The sequence below is a fragment of the Dermacentor albipictus genome, chromosome 3 (assembly GCF_038994185.2).
Source record: "Dermacentor albipictus isolate Rhodes 1998 colony chromosome 3, USDA_Dalb.pri_finalv2, whole genome shotgun sequence".
In the NCBI taxonomy this organism is placed as follows: Eukaryota; Metazoa; Arthropoda; class Arachnida; order Ixodida; family Ixodidae; genus Dermacentor; species Dermacentor albipictus.
Genome location: NC_091823.1, coordinates 147,477,616 through 147,492,441, shown reverse-complemented (window position 1 = coordinate 147,492,441; position 14,826 = coordinate 147,477,616). Strand labels below are relative to the sequence as shown.

General features: G+C 47.1%; 1 protein-coding gene across 1 annotated transcript in view; it reads left to right on the top strand.

Annotated features, from left to right (window-relative positions):
* Window positions 1–14,826, top strand: part of LOC139057615 (fibrillin-2-like) — a 184,455-nt gene that overhangs the window by 16,136 nt on the left and 153,493 nt on the right. The window contains exon 4 of the mRNA XM_070536152.1: window positions 12,766–13,011. Coding sequence (XP_070392253.1) covers window positions 12,766–13,011 — 246 coding nt within the window. The remainder of the gene's footprint in view (window positions 1–12,765; window positions 13,012–14,826) is intronic.

Sequence of the window (14,826 nt, the reverse complement as noted above, 5' to 3'; positions counted from 1 at the left end):
CCAATGGTTGATGCCTCGTAGAAAGGGTGCGCTCATTAACTTCGGTGGAGCGAGTTTGAGGGCGCTGCTTTTTGATGCTGGTGGATTGTTTGTCACATACTAATATGAATATGAATATCTATGTGATTTTCCTTTCTCTATTCCTTTCACAAGACAAAGAAAGAGGGACTCCTCGCGCTTTCTATTGGAAGGCAGATTTTGAAATTTTTGAGGGTTTTGTTTATCAGCCAGAAAAATTAAATGGGCAGAATAGTACTTGGCTGAGAAGCTTTCTTTTTTCAATTTTACACAAATTATTCGTTGACACCACGCCATTCAGAGCAGTTTTTAAAGATTAGGTAATTGTGATTTATTAATAAATTGAATGTCATCAAAAAAGTTTACTGGCGTCTGTTCTACTCTAGTGTAAACAACACGTACTTCGTTATCTTCGCGTAAAATGGCTGGTGTATTTTTTAAAAGCGTTGCTTCATAGCTAGGACACCCTGCATAGTGACTAAATATCAGTGACTGGAAGGAATTTTTACGCACTGACAAGTCTCACCAGGGCGTTCTTGCAGTGATTTTTTGTCGCATGTTTTGCAATTGTGGCTAAAATTTCGTTACGTGTCATATAGAAAGTTTTTGTGCTCGGATGGTGGTTTTCTTCTGGTGCTGCAGTTTCTCTATATGCTTTTCGTGCATCAGTACCAGGCAACGACGCTTGTGCTGAACATTAAAGACTCCTATTCTGCTGGGAGATCCCCCCCGCGGTGCTTGCCATGGAAGATATGGTCTTGCACTCGTTTGAGGGTAAGCATAGACCACCCGTGGCTCGGAAGCGTCTCAGGTTGGCAGTAGGATCCGATGTTGCTGATTCTGAGCTTTCTGGCTCAAGGTCGGAAGATTCAGATGCTTTCATGCCTGTCAAGCACCACCGTCCAAAACGGACGTCTCAGGAATCGTCCTCAAGTGAAGCGACTATCGTATACAGCAGCATCAAGACTACGACAGTAACTTTCATGCCCGTCGACGCGATGGTAAGCCTGAATGCTAGCTCCCGACAGAGACTTAATGATTTCTCCTTCAAACTTGCCCCTGGACTAATCCACGACGTTCGCTTGAACCCCTGGAATAATGTCATTGCCGTTGACACAAGTGATGATAAGGTGTTGCAAACTCTACTTGGTTTGTCGAAATATGTGGGGTCCACATGCGGCCCTACACACCACAGGATACACATATAGCAGCTGGTGTCGTGTCTGATGTCGACTTGGATCTCAAAGACGGCGTTTTTAAGAGCATGATCGTTTGCACGCCACCATGCCATATAAGTAGTGTTCAAAGGCTCGGCTTGTCAAAGTGCATGAAGGCAATTTTTGCCTCTGGAAAGCTGCCTAGTCATATAAAGGCTGGACTTGTGTGCTATCCTGCTCAACCTTTCGTACCACGGCTTTTGCAACGTCATAAGTGTTTTAAGACTGGCCATGTTCAGGCATTTTGCACCAGAGGTCTGGTCTGTGCCAAATGCTGTGGGAATCACTATGTATATTCCTGTGAAAGTCAGGCATATCGGTGCCCTAACTGTAATGGCGAACATTGGGCTACGGATAAAGGATGTCCCTCATTGAAGAATGAACCAGAAGCACTAAAAGAGAAAGCCAAAAAAAAGGCAGCAGGACATGAAAGCTTGCGTCGCCGTAGGGCTACTCCAGTGACTGGGAAAGCAGCGCGTTCAAAGAATGACAAAGACACAATGGATGGGAAAGTAGGGGCGTAGACTTTGTGCCTCTCAGACTCATTGTGGCCAGCGCTGCCATTGAAATCGTCGGAACAAGTCTCTACAAAGACTTCGACCAGAGTGGAAAGCAGTGCAAACGCAGTCCGTAAACTGATCTCAGTCAACGACCATGTGCAACATGTCAATCTTCTGAAGATGCTTTTCAACGTCATGAAATCTCTAATCGCCAGCCGTGAGACACCAGCAGCATCAGCTGCAGAGCAACTTTTAGAGGACTTCGCTCCAGTCCTCCACGGTCTTCCCTAGACGTATTACAGGAAACAATTTTAACAGTTGTCAGCAGCCTCGCCCCTTTCTGCAGGAATGGAATGTCAGGTCGATGCGACCGCGGCACGCTAATCTAATTCTTCGGCTCATCGCTATGAAGACTCCACCAGACATCATAGCGCTTCAGGAAACTAAAGTAAGGAAAGACGAATATTGATTGCCAGGCTTCGTTGGTGTCCACAGTAGCACTCGATGCGCGGAACCAGCTTGTGGCTCTTTCCAGTGTGTGGACGCGACGCCTACGCGCAATGCTTCCGTATCCTCAGGGGTGTGTCTACGACGGTGGCAAGCATATACAGCTGGCCTACACGTTCCTCAGATACTTCACTACTTGAGTGCTTAGTGTCTCGGTGCATCGTTTGTGTTACGTGGAGATTTTATTGCCCACCATCTGCGATGGTTTAGCCGTCTCCAAAACAATCGTGGGGCAGGAATTCACGAGAGCGTTATCAAAAACGATCTGGAAATACTGAATGACGGTTCACGTACATTTATAGGTTAAGCAAAGGGGCATTGCACTATAGATCTTGCGATATCAATGAGAGATGTGTGCTTAGCCTGATTATGTGAACCTGAACCATGGCGCTTTTGGTGTTAACCAAATGGGTTAACACCAACACATACTGCGCGTCGCCTGACTGCCATGTATACAGTGAGAAACTGGGATAAGTTCCGCCAGCTGATCTAAGAGGCGCCATCTCAAGACAGCCTGTGCAAACTGATGAGTGAGTGTTTACGAGATGCTACGGTACAACGACGACGGAGTATGGGCAAACCAAACCACGATCTAAAGCTTTTGCGGCTTCGCGCATGTCGATGGCGCCGTTATAGGTGAGCACAGCGCTCTAAACGACGCACCGACTGGACTGTGTATAATCGCATTGATGCAGCCATACGACGGCATACAAAAAAGCTTCGTCGCAAGAGCAGGGAAGCCTTATGTAGTTTGATCAACACTGGAAGTGGTTTTGGAAGTGTATGGCGCATACTGAAGGCTATCCGCACTCCTGAAATCTGCAATAATCCTACGAGTGCTTTGTGAATAGCGACTGGTAAGTCAGCAAAAGTTCTGGCAGAAGCATATTCAGACTTTTTCGTCTCTCCTGTATCCAGTGACCCTATAAATGGCGACCGTCTGTCTTTGACAAGTCAGAGGACCATAATCGCTTCCTACGGCCCAGCCTGCTAGATGGACGAGGCAGGTTTCACTCTTGAGGAGCTGCGACACACGCTGAGCCTCTCCAAATGCTACACTGCTCCAGGTGAAGAAGGTGAGACGAATGACGCATTGCGGAACGTTGATAAGAGTTTTCATGACCGTATATTGGACAAGTATAGTGAAGTATGGAGAACCGGTGTAATCCCTCCTGAATGGAAATCGTCCGTGGTGATATCTGTTGTAAAGCCCGGGCACCCTGCAAGACACATCAAGTCCTACAGGCCAATATCCCTAACCTATAATATCATCAAATTAATGGAGCGAATGGTTTTGTTTCACTTAGATATCAGACTAGAGAAGCATAATTTTTTTCCTGATGTCATGAGTGGTTTTCGTCGCCGCTGATCAGCTCTGGACCGCATATCAGACATTTTCTCAGCGCTCAAATTTGCTAAAGGAAACAAGAATTCTGCCTACATGCTCTCCCTAGATGTACAGCAAGCTTTCGATTCAGTTCGGCATGAGGCGATTATTGTCGCTCTTGCAACCGCGGAAATTTCTTGTTATCGGCTTCGCTATCTGCATGATTTTCTATCGGAACGCCGGATGAAAGTGCGTGTCGGAGGAATAGAGAGTGAATACAGAAATGTGAAGTGCGGCGTCCCACAGGGAAATGTTTCATCGCCGCTTTTGTTTAACACCGTACTCGCCGCTCTTCCAAGTCGTTTCCCTCAGAACAGTGACCTCTCTGTGAGCATAACTGTCTACGCAGATGACATTGCTATGTGGATAAGCGGCCCTTCGCACCTCGGTCCACGGTTCGTGCAAGCTTGCATATAGCGCTAAACACGACTTCGGAGTACTTGGGGGATGTTAGTCTACACATATCATCTGCTAAGTCGGCTGCAATAGCATATCACCCTAAAGAACGCGCTCGTTGAACAATGAGCGGACTGTAGCTTGACGAAACGCCTATAAATTGGGTACGACAATACCGTTATTTGGGGTTAATTGTGGATGATCGCATCTCTTCGCGTCCTGCCATTAAATTTGTACGACGCAAAAAGCACTCCTTCCTTAAGTATGTGGCCGCCTTGACTGCTAGAGGTGCTGGATGCGACCAAACGATGTCTCTCCAGGTGTACCTTCCCGCAGGGGCCTCTGGGTCAGGAGGCGTTTGGTGTGTTCCGACACCAAGTACCCGACCACACGAGGGTCGGACCATCCCTCGCGTAGCCGTGCGTGGCTTAGCCGTGTCTGAAGAAAGGGGGATACAGGAAGTGTAGGCAATGCTGGGTGTTTGGACCTTTAAGCGCCCCTCAACCTTTCCCCCCCCCCACCGCGCAAGGGCAACACATCCGTTTGACCTGCACTTCACATTGACAGCACCTCCTGACTGACGCATCTGGAGGAAACTGGCAGTCGCCTTTTCCTGCCTCTCTCTTCTCAAATCTTCATCTCTCTCTTCCACTTTTCGGCCTTCCCTCTCTTCTCTCTTCCATTTACTTCCTTTCTTCGTGGCGGCAAGGCTTACCAGTGCCTGTCGAACCTTGGGTGCACCATATTTGGTGATAGTGGTGGCCTACGACTGGCGTCCTGCAGACTTGTATGCAAGCTCTGCCGCGTCCCCCCGTTGGGCTCCGTAATGGGTGGTCGGCGCTGTTGCCGAATTTTTTGTGTTTATTCATGCGAACTTCGTTTCCCCCACTTCCTGATTGTCCTCTTAAGCGAGGGCGCAACCGAAGTCTCAGTTTTCAGGCAACCGAACACACAACTTCCCCGCTTTCACGTCGTCCACTCTGATCAATGTGGAAAGACGGTGAGAGTGATCTCATGCTTTCTCGTCTCGAAATCTGTGATTGAAGTCTTTGCACCAGGTTAAAAAGCATCGGAAATGGCAAGCGGCGATTTGCTACTGGAGCTCCGCGATCAGTAACAGAATGAAAAACGAGCTAATCTAGTGTCCTTTGGGGACCTTCCAGTGACAGTTACCCCACACCGTACCATCAATACCACCCGCGACGTCCTTTCCGATGCTGATTTGCTGGAGCTATCTGAAGTTGAACTCCTGGAGGGCTGGAGCGATCAGAACGTTCTTTATGTCAAACGAATTAAGATGAGCCGGGAAAGGAAAGAAATTCAGAGCAAACACCTAATACTTTTTGTTCTAGTGTTTTGTCCGAGACCATCGAGGCCGGGTACCTCAAGGTTCGTGTTAGGCCGTATATGCCAAAACCCCTGAGATGCTTCAAGTGTCAGAGGTTCGGCCACAGTTCACAGAACCGTCGAGGCTGGCTGACTTGTGCCAAGTGTGGTTACTATGAACACTCTGAAATCTGCCAGAACAGTCCACACTGTCTCAACTGTGATGGCGAGCATGCCGCGTACTCACGGTCCTGCTAGTCTTGGAAAAAAGAAAAAGAAATCGTCACAATCAAAGTAAAGGAAAATAAAATGTTTAAGGAGGCTCGCAAGCGGGTGTCATACCTGCTAGCAAACAACTTTGCTGAAGTGGTGCGTCAGGGGGCGGTGCCACAATGGCTCCCGGCGGCTTTCCGGCCCATACGCAGTCAGCCGGCGGTGACGCCATCTGCCTCCTGGCGGTTGCAGCTAGCGCTGCTCCGCCACTCCTCCAGAAGGGGCCATCCAACTCCGGGCAGGAGGCCCCAAAGGTCTCCTCCAACGTGCTGAGGCCTTCACGTCATACATAGCGCTCGGAAGAGCGGGTGTCCAGAGCCTCGCAAGAGGCGATGGACAGAACAGCCAGCCAAACGGCGCCACCAATGCCTAATTAGCGGTGAGCCTCTCTTGATCACTCAAAAAAAGACAAAACTCTCGTCACGGCGCCTCGAAAGGGCCCGTGAGCGAGTCTCCGTCTCTTAAACACACAGCACAAAACACATTTATCATAATGGAAACACAAATACTAAAGTAAAATGTTAGAGGACTTCGTCATAACCTTGACGATATTAGAGAACTCCTACACAAGCATAATCCAAATTTGCTGTGTGTTCAGGAGACACATCTGAAACTCACGAACACAATTTTTTTCGTAATTACTTCATCTTCCAAAAAGACCGCGACGAGGCTGACGCCTCTGGCGGTGTAGCAGTAGTAGCCGACAAGTCTAGCTTGCCGACAACTCGCCCTTCTAACGCCCCTTGAGGCAGTGTCAGTCCGGCCATTCTTTTTGATACGTTAATCCCAGGCTGCATGTTCCATTTATATACCCCCCCCGCCAACCACCATCTAAAAAAGAACAGACTTTTATAGCCTCATTAGCCATCTTCCCGGGCCTTACATACTGGTGGAAGATTTTAATGCTCACAACACGATGTGGGGACACTCACGATGCGACGCGACACGTCGATTGATAGAGACGTTTTAGTAAACATTGGTGCATGCCTGTTCAATAAAAACAAACCGACTTCCTATAACGTGTTTCACAATTATCATTCCTCCATAGACCTTTCTATTGGCTCAGCAGCTCTTATCCCTTATTTAGAGTGGAGCGTAATTAGAAATCCTTACGGAAGTGACCATTTTCCGGTACTGTTATACTTAATTGAACAGCAGCAGTTCCCTCCACACACGCCTCGGTGGAAGCTAGCTTCTGCCGACTGGAATAATATTAAGGAATCGACCTACCTATCACGACATTTTATCACCGATTTTTAGCATTGACGACGCGGTAGCGTATTTTACCACTTTATCATCGAGGCAGCGAATACCTTCATTCCACAATGAAGAGGTACCTCATCCAAAAGACGAGTTCCGTGGTGGAATGATGAGTGGAAGGAGGCGTCGAAAAACACAAAATAAAGCATGGGGAATAGTGCGCCGATCCCCAATGGCAGAAATTTTCATAGAATATAAAAACATTAAATCACAGGGAAGGCAGACGCGACGGCAAGCTAAGAAGACACGCTGGGAGAGATTCTTGTCCGGCATTAACTCGTACACACAGGAGGTAATAGTATGGAACGGGCTGAGGATACTTAAGGAACAACAAATGCATCCATTGCCCCTGATTGATAACGAAGGAAACAAGTTGGAAGACCAGGCCGACGCTCTCAGTGAACAATTCGAGCGCGTGTCTAGCTCCAATCACTATTCGGAGAACTTTCTTAAACATAAAGCAATAGAAGAACTTAAGCCACTGAATCGGAACTGTATCGCAAACGATCATTATAACCGTCTTTTTACCATTGCCGAACTTAAAGCTTCCTTATCAGCGTGTCAGAACTCTGCACCGGGGCCCGATAGAATTATATACGATATGCTCAAGCACCTGCACTCCGACACATGAATCACGCTACTCACATTTTTCAATACTACCTACGCTGCTGGGTATATCCCATCTAAATGGAAATAAGCTATGTGATCCCTGTTTTGAAGCACTATAAAGATACTTCATTGCTGAGTAGCTACCGTCCTATATTGCTTACGAACTGCCTTTGTAAGCTTTTTAAGAAAGGATCAACTGCCGTATCGTACATCTCCTTGAGTCCATCAAAATGCTTGACCCATTTCAATGTGGCTTTAGGGAAGGGCGATCTAGAACCAATCATCTTGTGCGCATCGAAGCAAACATTCGCGACGCTTTCGTACATACACAATCTTACTATGCGTGTTTCTTGACATGGAAAAGGCGGACGGTACAACTTGGCGGTGGGAATCCAGTGCGACCTGACGGCACTGGGCATACGCCTCAATATGCTAAACATTATCGAAAGCTACCTACACAACCGTACATTTCGGGTGAAAACAGGTAATGCACTGTCGCGTACATTCTTAAAGCAAACTGGGGTACCCGAGGGTGGCGTACTCAGTTGCACCCTCTTTGTCGTTAAGATGAACACGCTCCATACATCATTACCACCGGCTATCTTTTATTTTGTCCACGTAGACGACATACAGATAGGTTTGAAATCCTGCAACCTTACAGTGTGTCAGAGACAGATACAGCAGGGCTTAAACCAGGTGTCTAAGTGGGCAGACAAAAATTGAATTTAAATCAACCCCCACAAAAGTTCTTGTGTTCTCTTTACAAGAAAGAGAGGCCTGGGTACAGATCTTTTTGTAGAACTTTGCAGACAATAAATACCCGTAAACCAAGAGCACAAGTTTCTAGGTATTGTACTTGACCATAAGGTTAAGTTCATTCCGCGCATAGAATGTCTTAAAGGAAAATTTCTAAAAACAATGAACGTACTTAAAATCCTATCCCAGAAAACATGGCGTAGCGACAGGAAGTGTTTATTGAGTCTTTAGAGGAGCTGAGCTCGATCACGACTCAGCTATGGTGCCGTGGTTTATCCCTCTGCCGCCCCGAGCGCGCTAAACATATTAGGCCCCGTCCACAATCTGAGTATCCGCCTGGCCACTGGCGCGTTTAGAACAAGCCCTGTCGAAAGTCTATACGTAGTCAGATGAGTTGTCGCTCCATTTTCACAGAACATACACCAGCTTCGCCTATTTCCTGAAAGTGCACTCTAATAAGGAACATGCGTATTTCACAACTGTTAACGACTTGACGCGTTGTGCAATTTTTCGTAATAGACCCTCCATGACGCAACCTTTCTCACTGCGTGTGTGAGAACTTAGCGAAGAAATGGTTGTCCCTACACTCGAACATCGCCTAATGCCTGCAGCTAAGCTATTACCACCCTGGGAGTGGCAGGTGATAGAATGTGGCGTATCCTTTGTAGAAGTCACAAAGCACGTTCCTGAGCTTAAAAATGCTATGCATTTCCGTGAGCTTTAATCGAAGTACTTCTGCTCCAAATTCTAGACAGATGCATCAAAATCACATGCTGGCGTATCTTACGCTGCTGTTGATCCCTCTTTTTCTGAATCTGACGTGTTGAACCCCCTAACAAGTATCTTCACTTCAGAAGCCAATGCAGTACTGTCAGCGTTAAAACATATAAAGAAATTAAAATTTGACACAACAATCATATTCACCGACTCGTCAAGTCTTGTAAGAGTACTGATTTCTTTACAGAAGCATACAAATCCCGTCTTCAATGAACTTTACTTTCTCTTATGCAACATCTACTTATCACATAGACATGTAATAATATGCTGGGTTCTTGGCCATAGAAGAATCGAGGGTAATGTGCTTCACGACGAGATCGCCAAATCGATAGCATCGCAGGGTATTCGTTCTGCTGCTGTCCCTGCCACAGACATGAAGCCTTTCCTACGAAACAAACTGCCAAGCCACTGGAAACGCTTGTAGGACACTGAAAAGAGTAATAAGCTTCACGTAATTAAGCCGAAGTTAGGTTTCTTGCACCCAACTACGAGAACACGAATATCAGATGTCCTATTCACTAGACTAAGAATAGAACACACATTTGGCACTCATAACTTTCTCTTGACTGGTAACGAGCCCCCAATATGTGGTAGATGTGGTGACAGGCTGACCGTCCTCCACGTCTTCCTGGAGTGTCTTCAGGAAGACCGTCCTTCACGTCTTCCTGGAGACAGGAGGAAAAATTTTCCGCTTGCATGCCGCTATTGCGTACCTCTACATCCGGCTATGTTTCTTGGTGAAGAACCGCTTTTTAAGACCAAAGCAGCCCTTGCTTTCTCGAATGATGTGCTACATGTTACAATCCCATTAAATTCGTAGCGCATCTTTTTTCCAGACCAGAGGATGCCGCTGTGATAGTTTTCTTTCTACAGCACATGCCTCTAGGCCCCTGTGTTTCAAGGGCTCTGGTGAGGCAGTAGTGCTCTAGCCAATTTTAGCACCTCACATGTTTTGTATATTGCATCATTCTTTCGCAATGCATTTAATTGTTCATAGCACATGTCATTATTAATTGCCATATTATTATTACACGTAGATTTTATGCAATTTACATCAACTCTTCTAGGCCCCTTTACAGCCACGTCACATTAACTTCACAGAACCCATCAGTCCACTGCGAACTCATAAACAGTGGCATAGCGCTCTTTGGGCATACCTGGCCCTTGCGCCATTAAACATTCATTCCAGGTGTACCACACATCTGTACTCTCAGGCATGACGTATGCATTACCAGTCCTGAACGTACAACCTAGTTTGATGGCCCAGCTGGAACGAGATCATCGCGTAGCCCTTCTACTAATCCTTGGATAACCTCGTGAGGTGCAATCAGTTGCATTACTCAATCAAGCGCATCAGTTACCCCTGAGGCTGCAAGCAGACCAGAGAGCTCTAAAACATATTGGGCGTCTGCACCGCGAATCGAAGGGTCAATCGCTCCTTGATCGTCTCATGCACCGCCCGTTATATCGTGTGGGAAAAATGGCGGCATTATTTATAAATATCGCTGAGGTTTCTGAACATGCTGCATCAGTCACTCCTCCGCATCCAAAAAATATCACGAAACATTTATTCCCAATTTACCTCACAATCCCTGACATACACAAAAAGTCTGATATGCCTGGTTTGGCAATATTCCAGCTGGCTCAGTCTGAAATGTTCGAAAGATTTCCAGGTTATCTTCAAGTATTCACAGATGCATCTGTACACAGCGACGGTCAAGGCGCCTCTGCAGCTTTTTCTACTCTTCGACTCAACTACGACGCATCTTTCAAGTACCTCATCCAACTTCCTCAACAGCTGCGGAGCTAGCAGCGATTATTGTTGCACTGAAATACGTGCAAGAGGAGTTAAACCCGTCGAAGATTCACCTTTGCGGACTCCCGCGCTGCTCTCAGCAGGTTCAACGCAGTCAGAGTGATTGCCCAGTTGTGCGCAGCATTACTGGCTCTGCAAACAAAATTTCATCACGTGCGGTATTTCTCGTTGCTCAATGGATACCTTCACACGTAGGAGTCGCCGGAAACGAAGAGGCTGATCGACTGGTTTCGACATGCCATCATGACAACTGTGACTGCCCTGAAAGTTTGTGCACGCTTGATGGCCCTCGTCTGCTGATTCGTCGCCACCTAATAATGTAGCATCCAGACCAGCGATTCGCAAATGGAACGTTCCCGCGCCGTGTTTACGGTCGAGGCTTGCCTCGTCGCGCTAGAGCGCAACTACTCAAGCTGAGGGTTGGCTATGTGAACGTTCTCGAACGTTTATACAGACAAGGACGTGTGGCCAGTCCAGCGTGTATGACTTGCGGCTGCTGTGAGACACTTCAGCACCTAATATTTGAGTGTCCCGCTTTCAGTGCGCAGCGCATGTCGCTAGTGAGAGGCTATCATCACCTTGGCCTGCGGTGTACAACACTCGACGAATGTTTGTACCCCAGTGGTTGTGCGTTTAAGCGTGATCAAACGCATCGAGTTCTGCTAATTGTTCTAGAGTTAACGAACTGAGGTTCACGTTTGTAGCGTCGATACCATTCTATTTACCATTCTGTAGTAGCGTGACCTTCAGTGACTAGCCCTACTGTGTGTGATCTGTACTGTGTGTTTTGCTTTATTCTTTAGATTTGTCCTGTTGCTCTTTCTTTCATCTTTCCTCTCCTACTTCCTATCTCCTATTTCTGTGTTGCTGTCACCTCCCTTCTGAAGACTAGGGAGGCGTTGTGCCCCTTCGGGTGACAGTTGCCAGCCTGCTCCTTGCTTTCCCTTTCCCGTTAAATGTATATATGTGTTGAAAAAAAAAACAATAATAATAATAATATTAATAATAATAAACACATATGTTCCCTTTATTACTTTCTTTCTGATGTTGTGGTCATGGGCACTCCTTTTATTTCTCAGGACAATGGGTAATGTTGCCAAGATAGTAATATCAACCACATCTCACTTCTATACTCCCCCCCTCCCCCTAGTGTCCACTCCTTAGAATGCCGACCACACCAGTCAGCAAGAATTGGCACATGTTCAGGCTGACATTTCCTCTAGCATTCCTTTTTCCCTCCTTTTTTTTCTTTTCGCTTGCCTGGTGTCGTGTTTCCTCTTCTCGAGCATTAATATTCGGGGTGCGTGTTGGCGTCACCTAATCTAAAGCTCAATTGCATGGCAACTCAGTCCCATCTCCGATCTCAGGAAATGATTAGCTACTAGTTTCTGGGAACATTTGGCTGGTACATCACTGCTTTTCCGGCCTTGTTATTGGTGCACACATTCTGAAAATGTACCCAACGTACATACACGTAAGAAAATAGAAATATAAAAAGACACGATTTCTCCAGTTTGCACTTACATAAGAAACCTTCGCCTACTGTATACTGGGTGCATTTAAGCTCTATTGGGCTAGTCCTGCTTGAGATGTTCTGAAAAACTGTTCAGAAAATATATTTCTTTACTGTTAACTGGTGTTACGCGGAAAGCATCTCTATCAGGTAAAAGCGGGCCGTGTCTCACGTTTTCTTTTCTCGATTTCTCAAGAAAATGCCTGTCTTAGATTGTGTGGTACAGCGCGAAGCATGGACAAGGGACGCGAGAAAAAAACGAAGTACAGCTGCTTCGCGCTGTACCACACAGTCTCAAATGGAATACCAGCTGGCACAAACCATCACCCTGCTAAAATGTCTGTGCCTGACTTGTTTGTGGCTGTGCTTCTGACTCAAAGATGGCGGCCAATAGTGACTGCGCCTTCCAGATATCGACGAGTGCTTGAATCCGGAGGTTAGAGCGGTGTGCGCCCATGGCTGTTGGAACACAAACGGCAGCTACGTGTGCCGCAAGGAGCCAGATGCGACGACTACAAAAGGGCACTCGTTTCAGACCGCTGACGAAGTAGAAGAATCTGGCTACGGCGACTACGGCTACGATAAAACGGAGCGGGACAGGACTCCAAGTGCAGCTTGTTCAAGTGGCTTCGCTCGCGTCGAGTCTGGTTGCATAGGTAAGTGGCTGTGTTCCAGCAGGCGGCACCAACAAATAGGAAGCCTTTATCTAGTGGAAAAATAATCCGTTATAAGAAAGCGACTTTCATGTAACGAATTACATTTAATTACTTATATTCACTAGGTTTTTGGTCATTGTAATTTAACGATAAGTTCGTTTCTAGGAAATTCAATACCATTTTCAGTAACCAGTTACATTTTTGACGAAAGGATCTAATACCCCTCTCAAACGGGCAAACTTAAGTGCGCTGTGAGCGAGTGCACTTCACCGCTGGCGTCATTCGCTGCCTGGCACAGAGCGCGCTCGTCGGCGCCGTAGCCTCGTTCGCAATGAGCGAGAAATGAGCAATGTAACTTTGAAACCAGAGCTGGAGTAACTTTTAAGGAGGAATAAAGTTTATTAGTTGAAATGAGCCGACGGTAAAATCGTCCGAGGTGGGCGGCGTCCCTAGTCCAGGATGCCGTGGGCCTGAGCTCATAGCTTGGCCCTGCTCACCATGCGACGCTGGTCTTCAGGGGTCGAGCTTGTCAGCTGTGCCTCCCACTGCTCGATGGTTGGTCCGGTGATGGACGGTGTCGATGGGTTTTTTTGACATTCCCATACCATGCGGTAGAGGGTATTGGGCGTGGAGCAGAAGGCGCATTTGTGAGTATAGCTCGTGGGATACATGGCGTGTAGCAGGGTGCCGTGCGGGAATGTGCCGGTCTGTAGTCTTCGGAAGATCACCACCTCTTGTCAGCTGGGGATGCGGGGGTGGATAGATCCTTCTACCCAGTCTGTAGAGGCTCAGGATATCGGCGTATCTTTTCGGGACGCTATCTTGTTCGTCTATCGGTGCTCGTGAACCTGGTGGGATAGCCCGGAGAACTTTTAAGAAATCTTTTTTTAATAGCTGACGTTACAAGGTAATGAAACGTGCAACGCAGCAAAATTTTTTTTTAAAATAAAAAAAACAGCAAGAAACTACTCTCGCTCTCGGGCTGTTTACAAATACATTGTCACGTGGTAGTGACGGTGAAGAAAGCAGCAATACGGTGGAATACAAACTAGCTTTTATTGGGCGAACCTGCGCCCACGAAAACAGGCTAGACCTATAGCACAACGATAGCGGCGAACATGGTCGGCGATCATCCGAAATCTGATCAGCGGGTCAAGCGCGTCGGCTTTTATAGAGCACTCGTCGAATGTTCCAGACTAATCGTTGGGACCCGCGTGCCTTCCACAAAGTTCTACACCATTCGCGTCAGGTGATGAAATCAGATAACATAAGGTTCGGCGACAACAGACAACAGATAGAAGCATCGATAACTTTCCAGAAACTTCGGATACATGCAGGCGTGTCCCACGCTGTGCGATTGCATTTGTTAGGCGGCGAAACGTGGTTGCCCGATAAAGAGAAGTACACCTGTGGATAGCCCCCTCTTAAAAAGCATCGTCCCGATACTACAAATATAAGAGAGCGAAACACAAAAGGACACTTATTAAACGTAAGTAAGAAAACAATGAAAAGAAACTAAGTCCAAAGGTCAGTTACGCGAAGCCCCAAAGTTCATTAACGCTGGTAGTACGGCTTGAGTCGCACAACGTGGACTATTTCAGGTCGTGAGCGGCGTCGCGGTGATAGCGAAATGCCGTCTGGCACGACCTCATAGTCCAGTGCGCCAATACGTCGGATGATCTTTTAGGGTCCGAAATAGCGACGCAAAAGCTTCTCGCTCAGTCCTCGACGGCGTATAGGGGTCCAAACCCAAACACGGTCACCGGGCTGGTACTAGACGAAGCGTCGTCGGAGGTTGTAGTGTCCGCTGTCGGT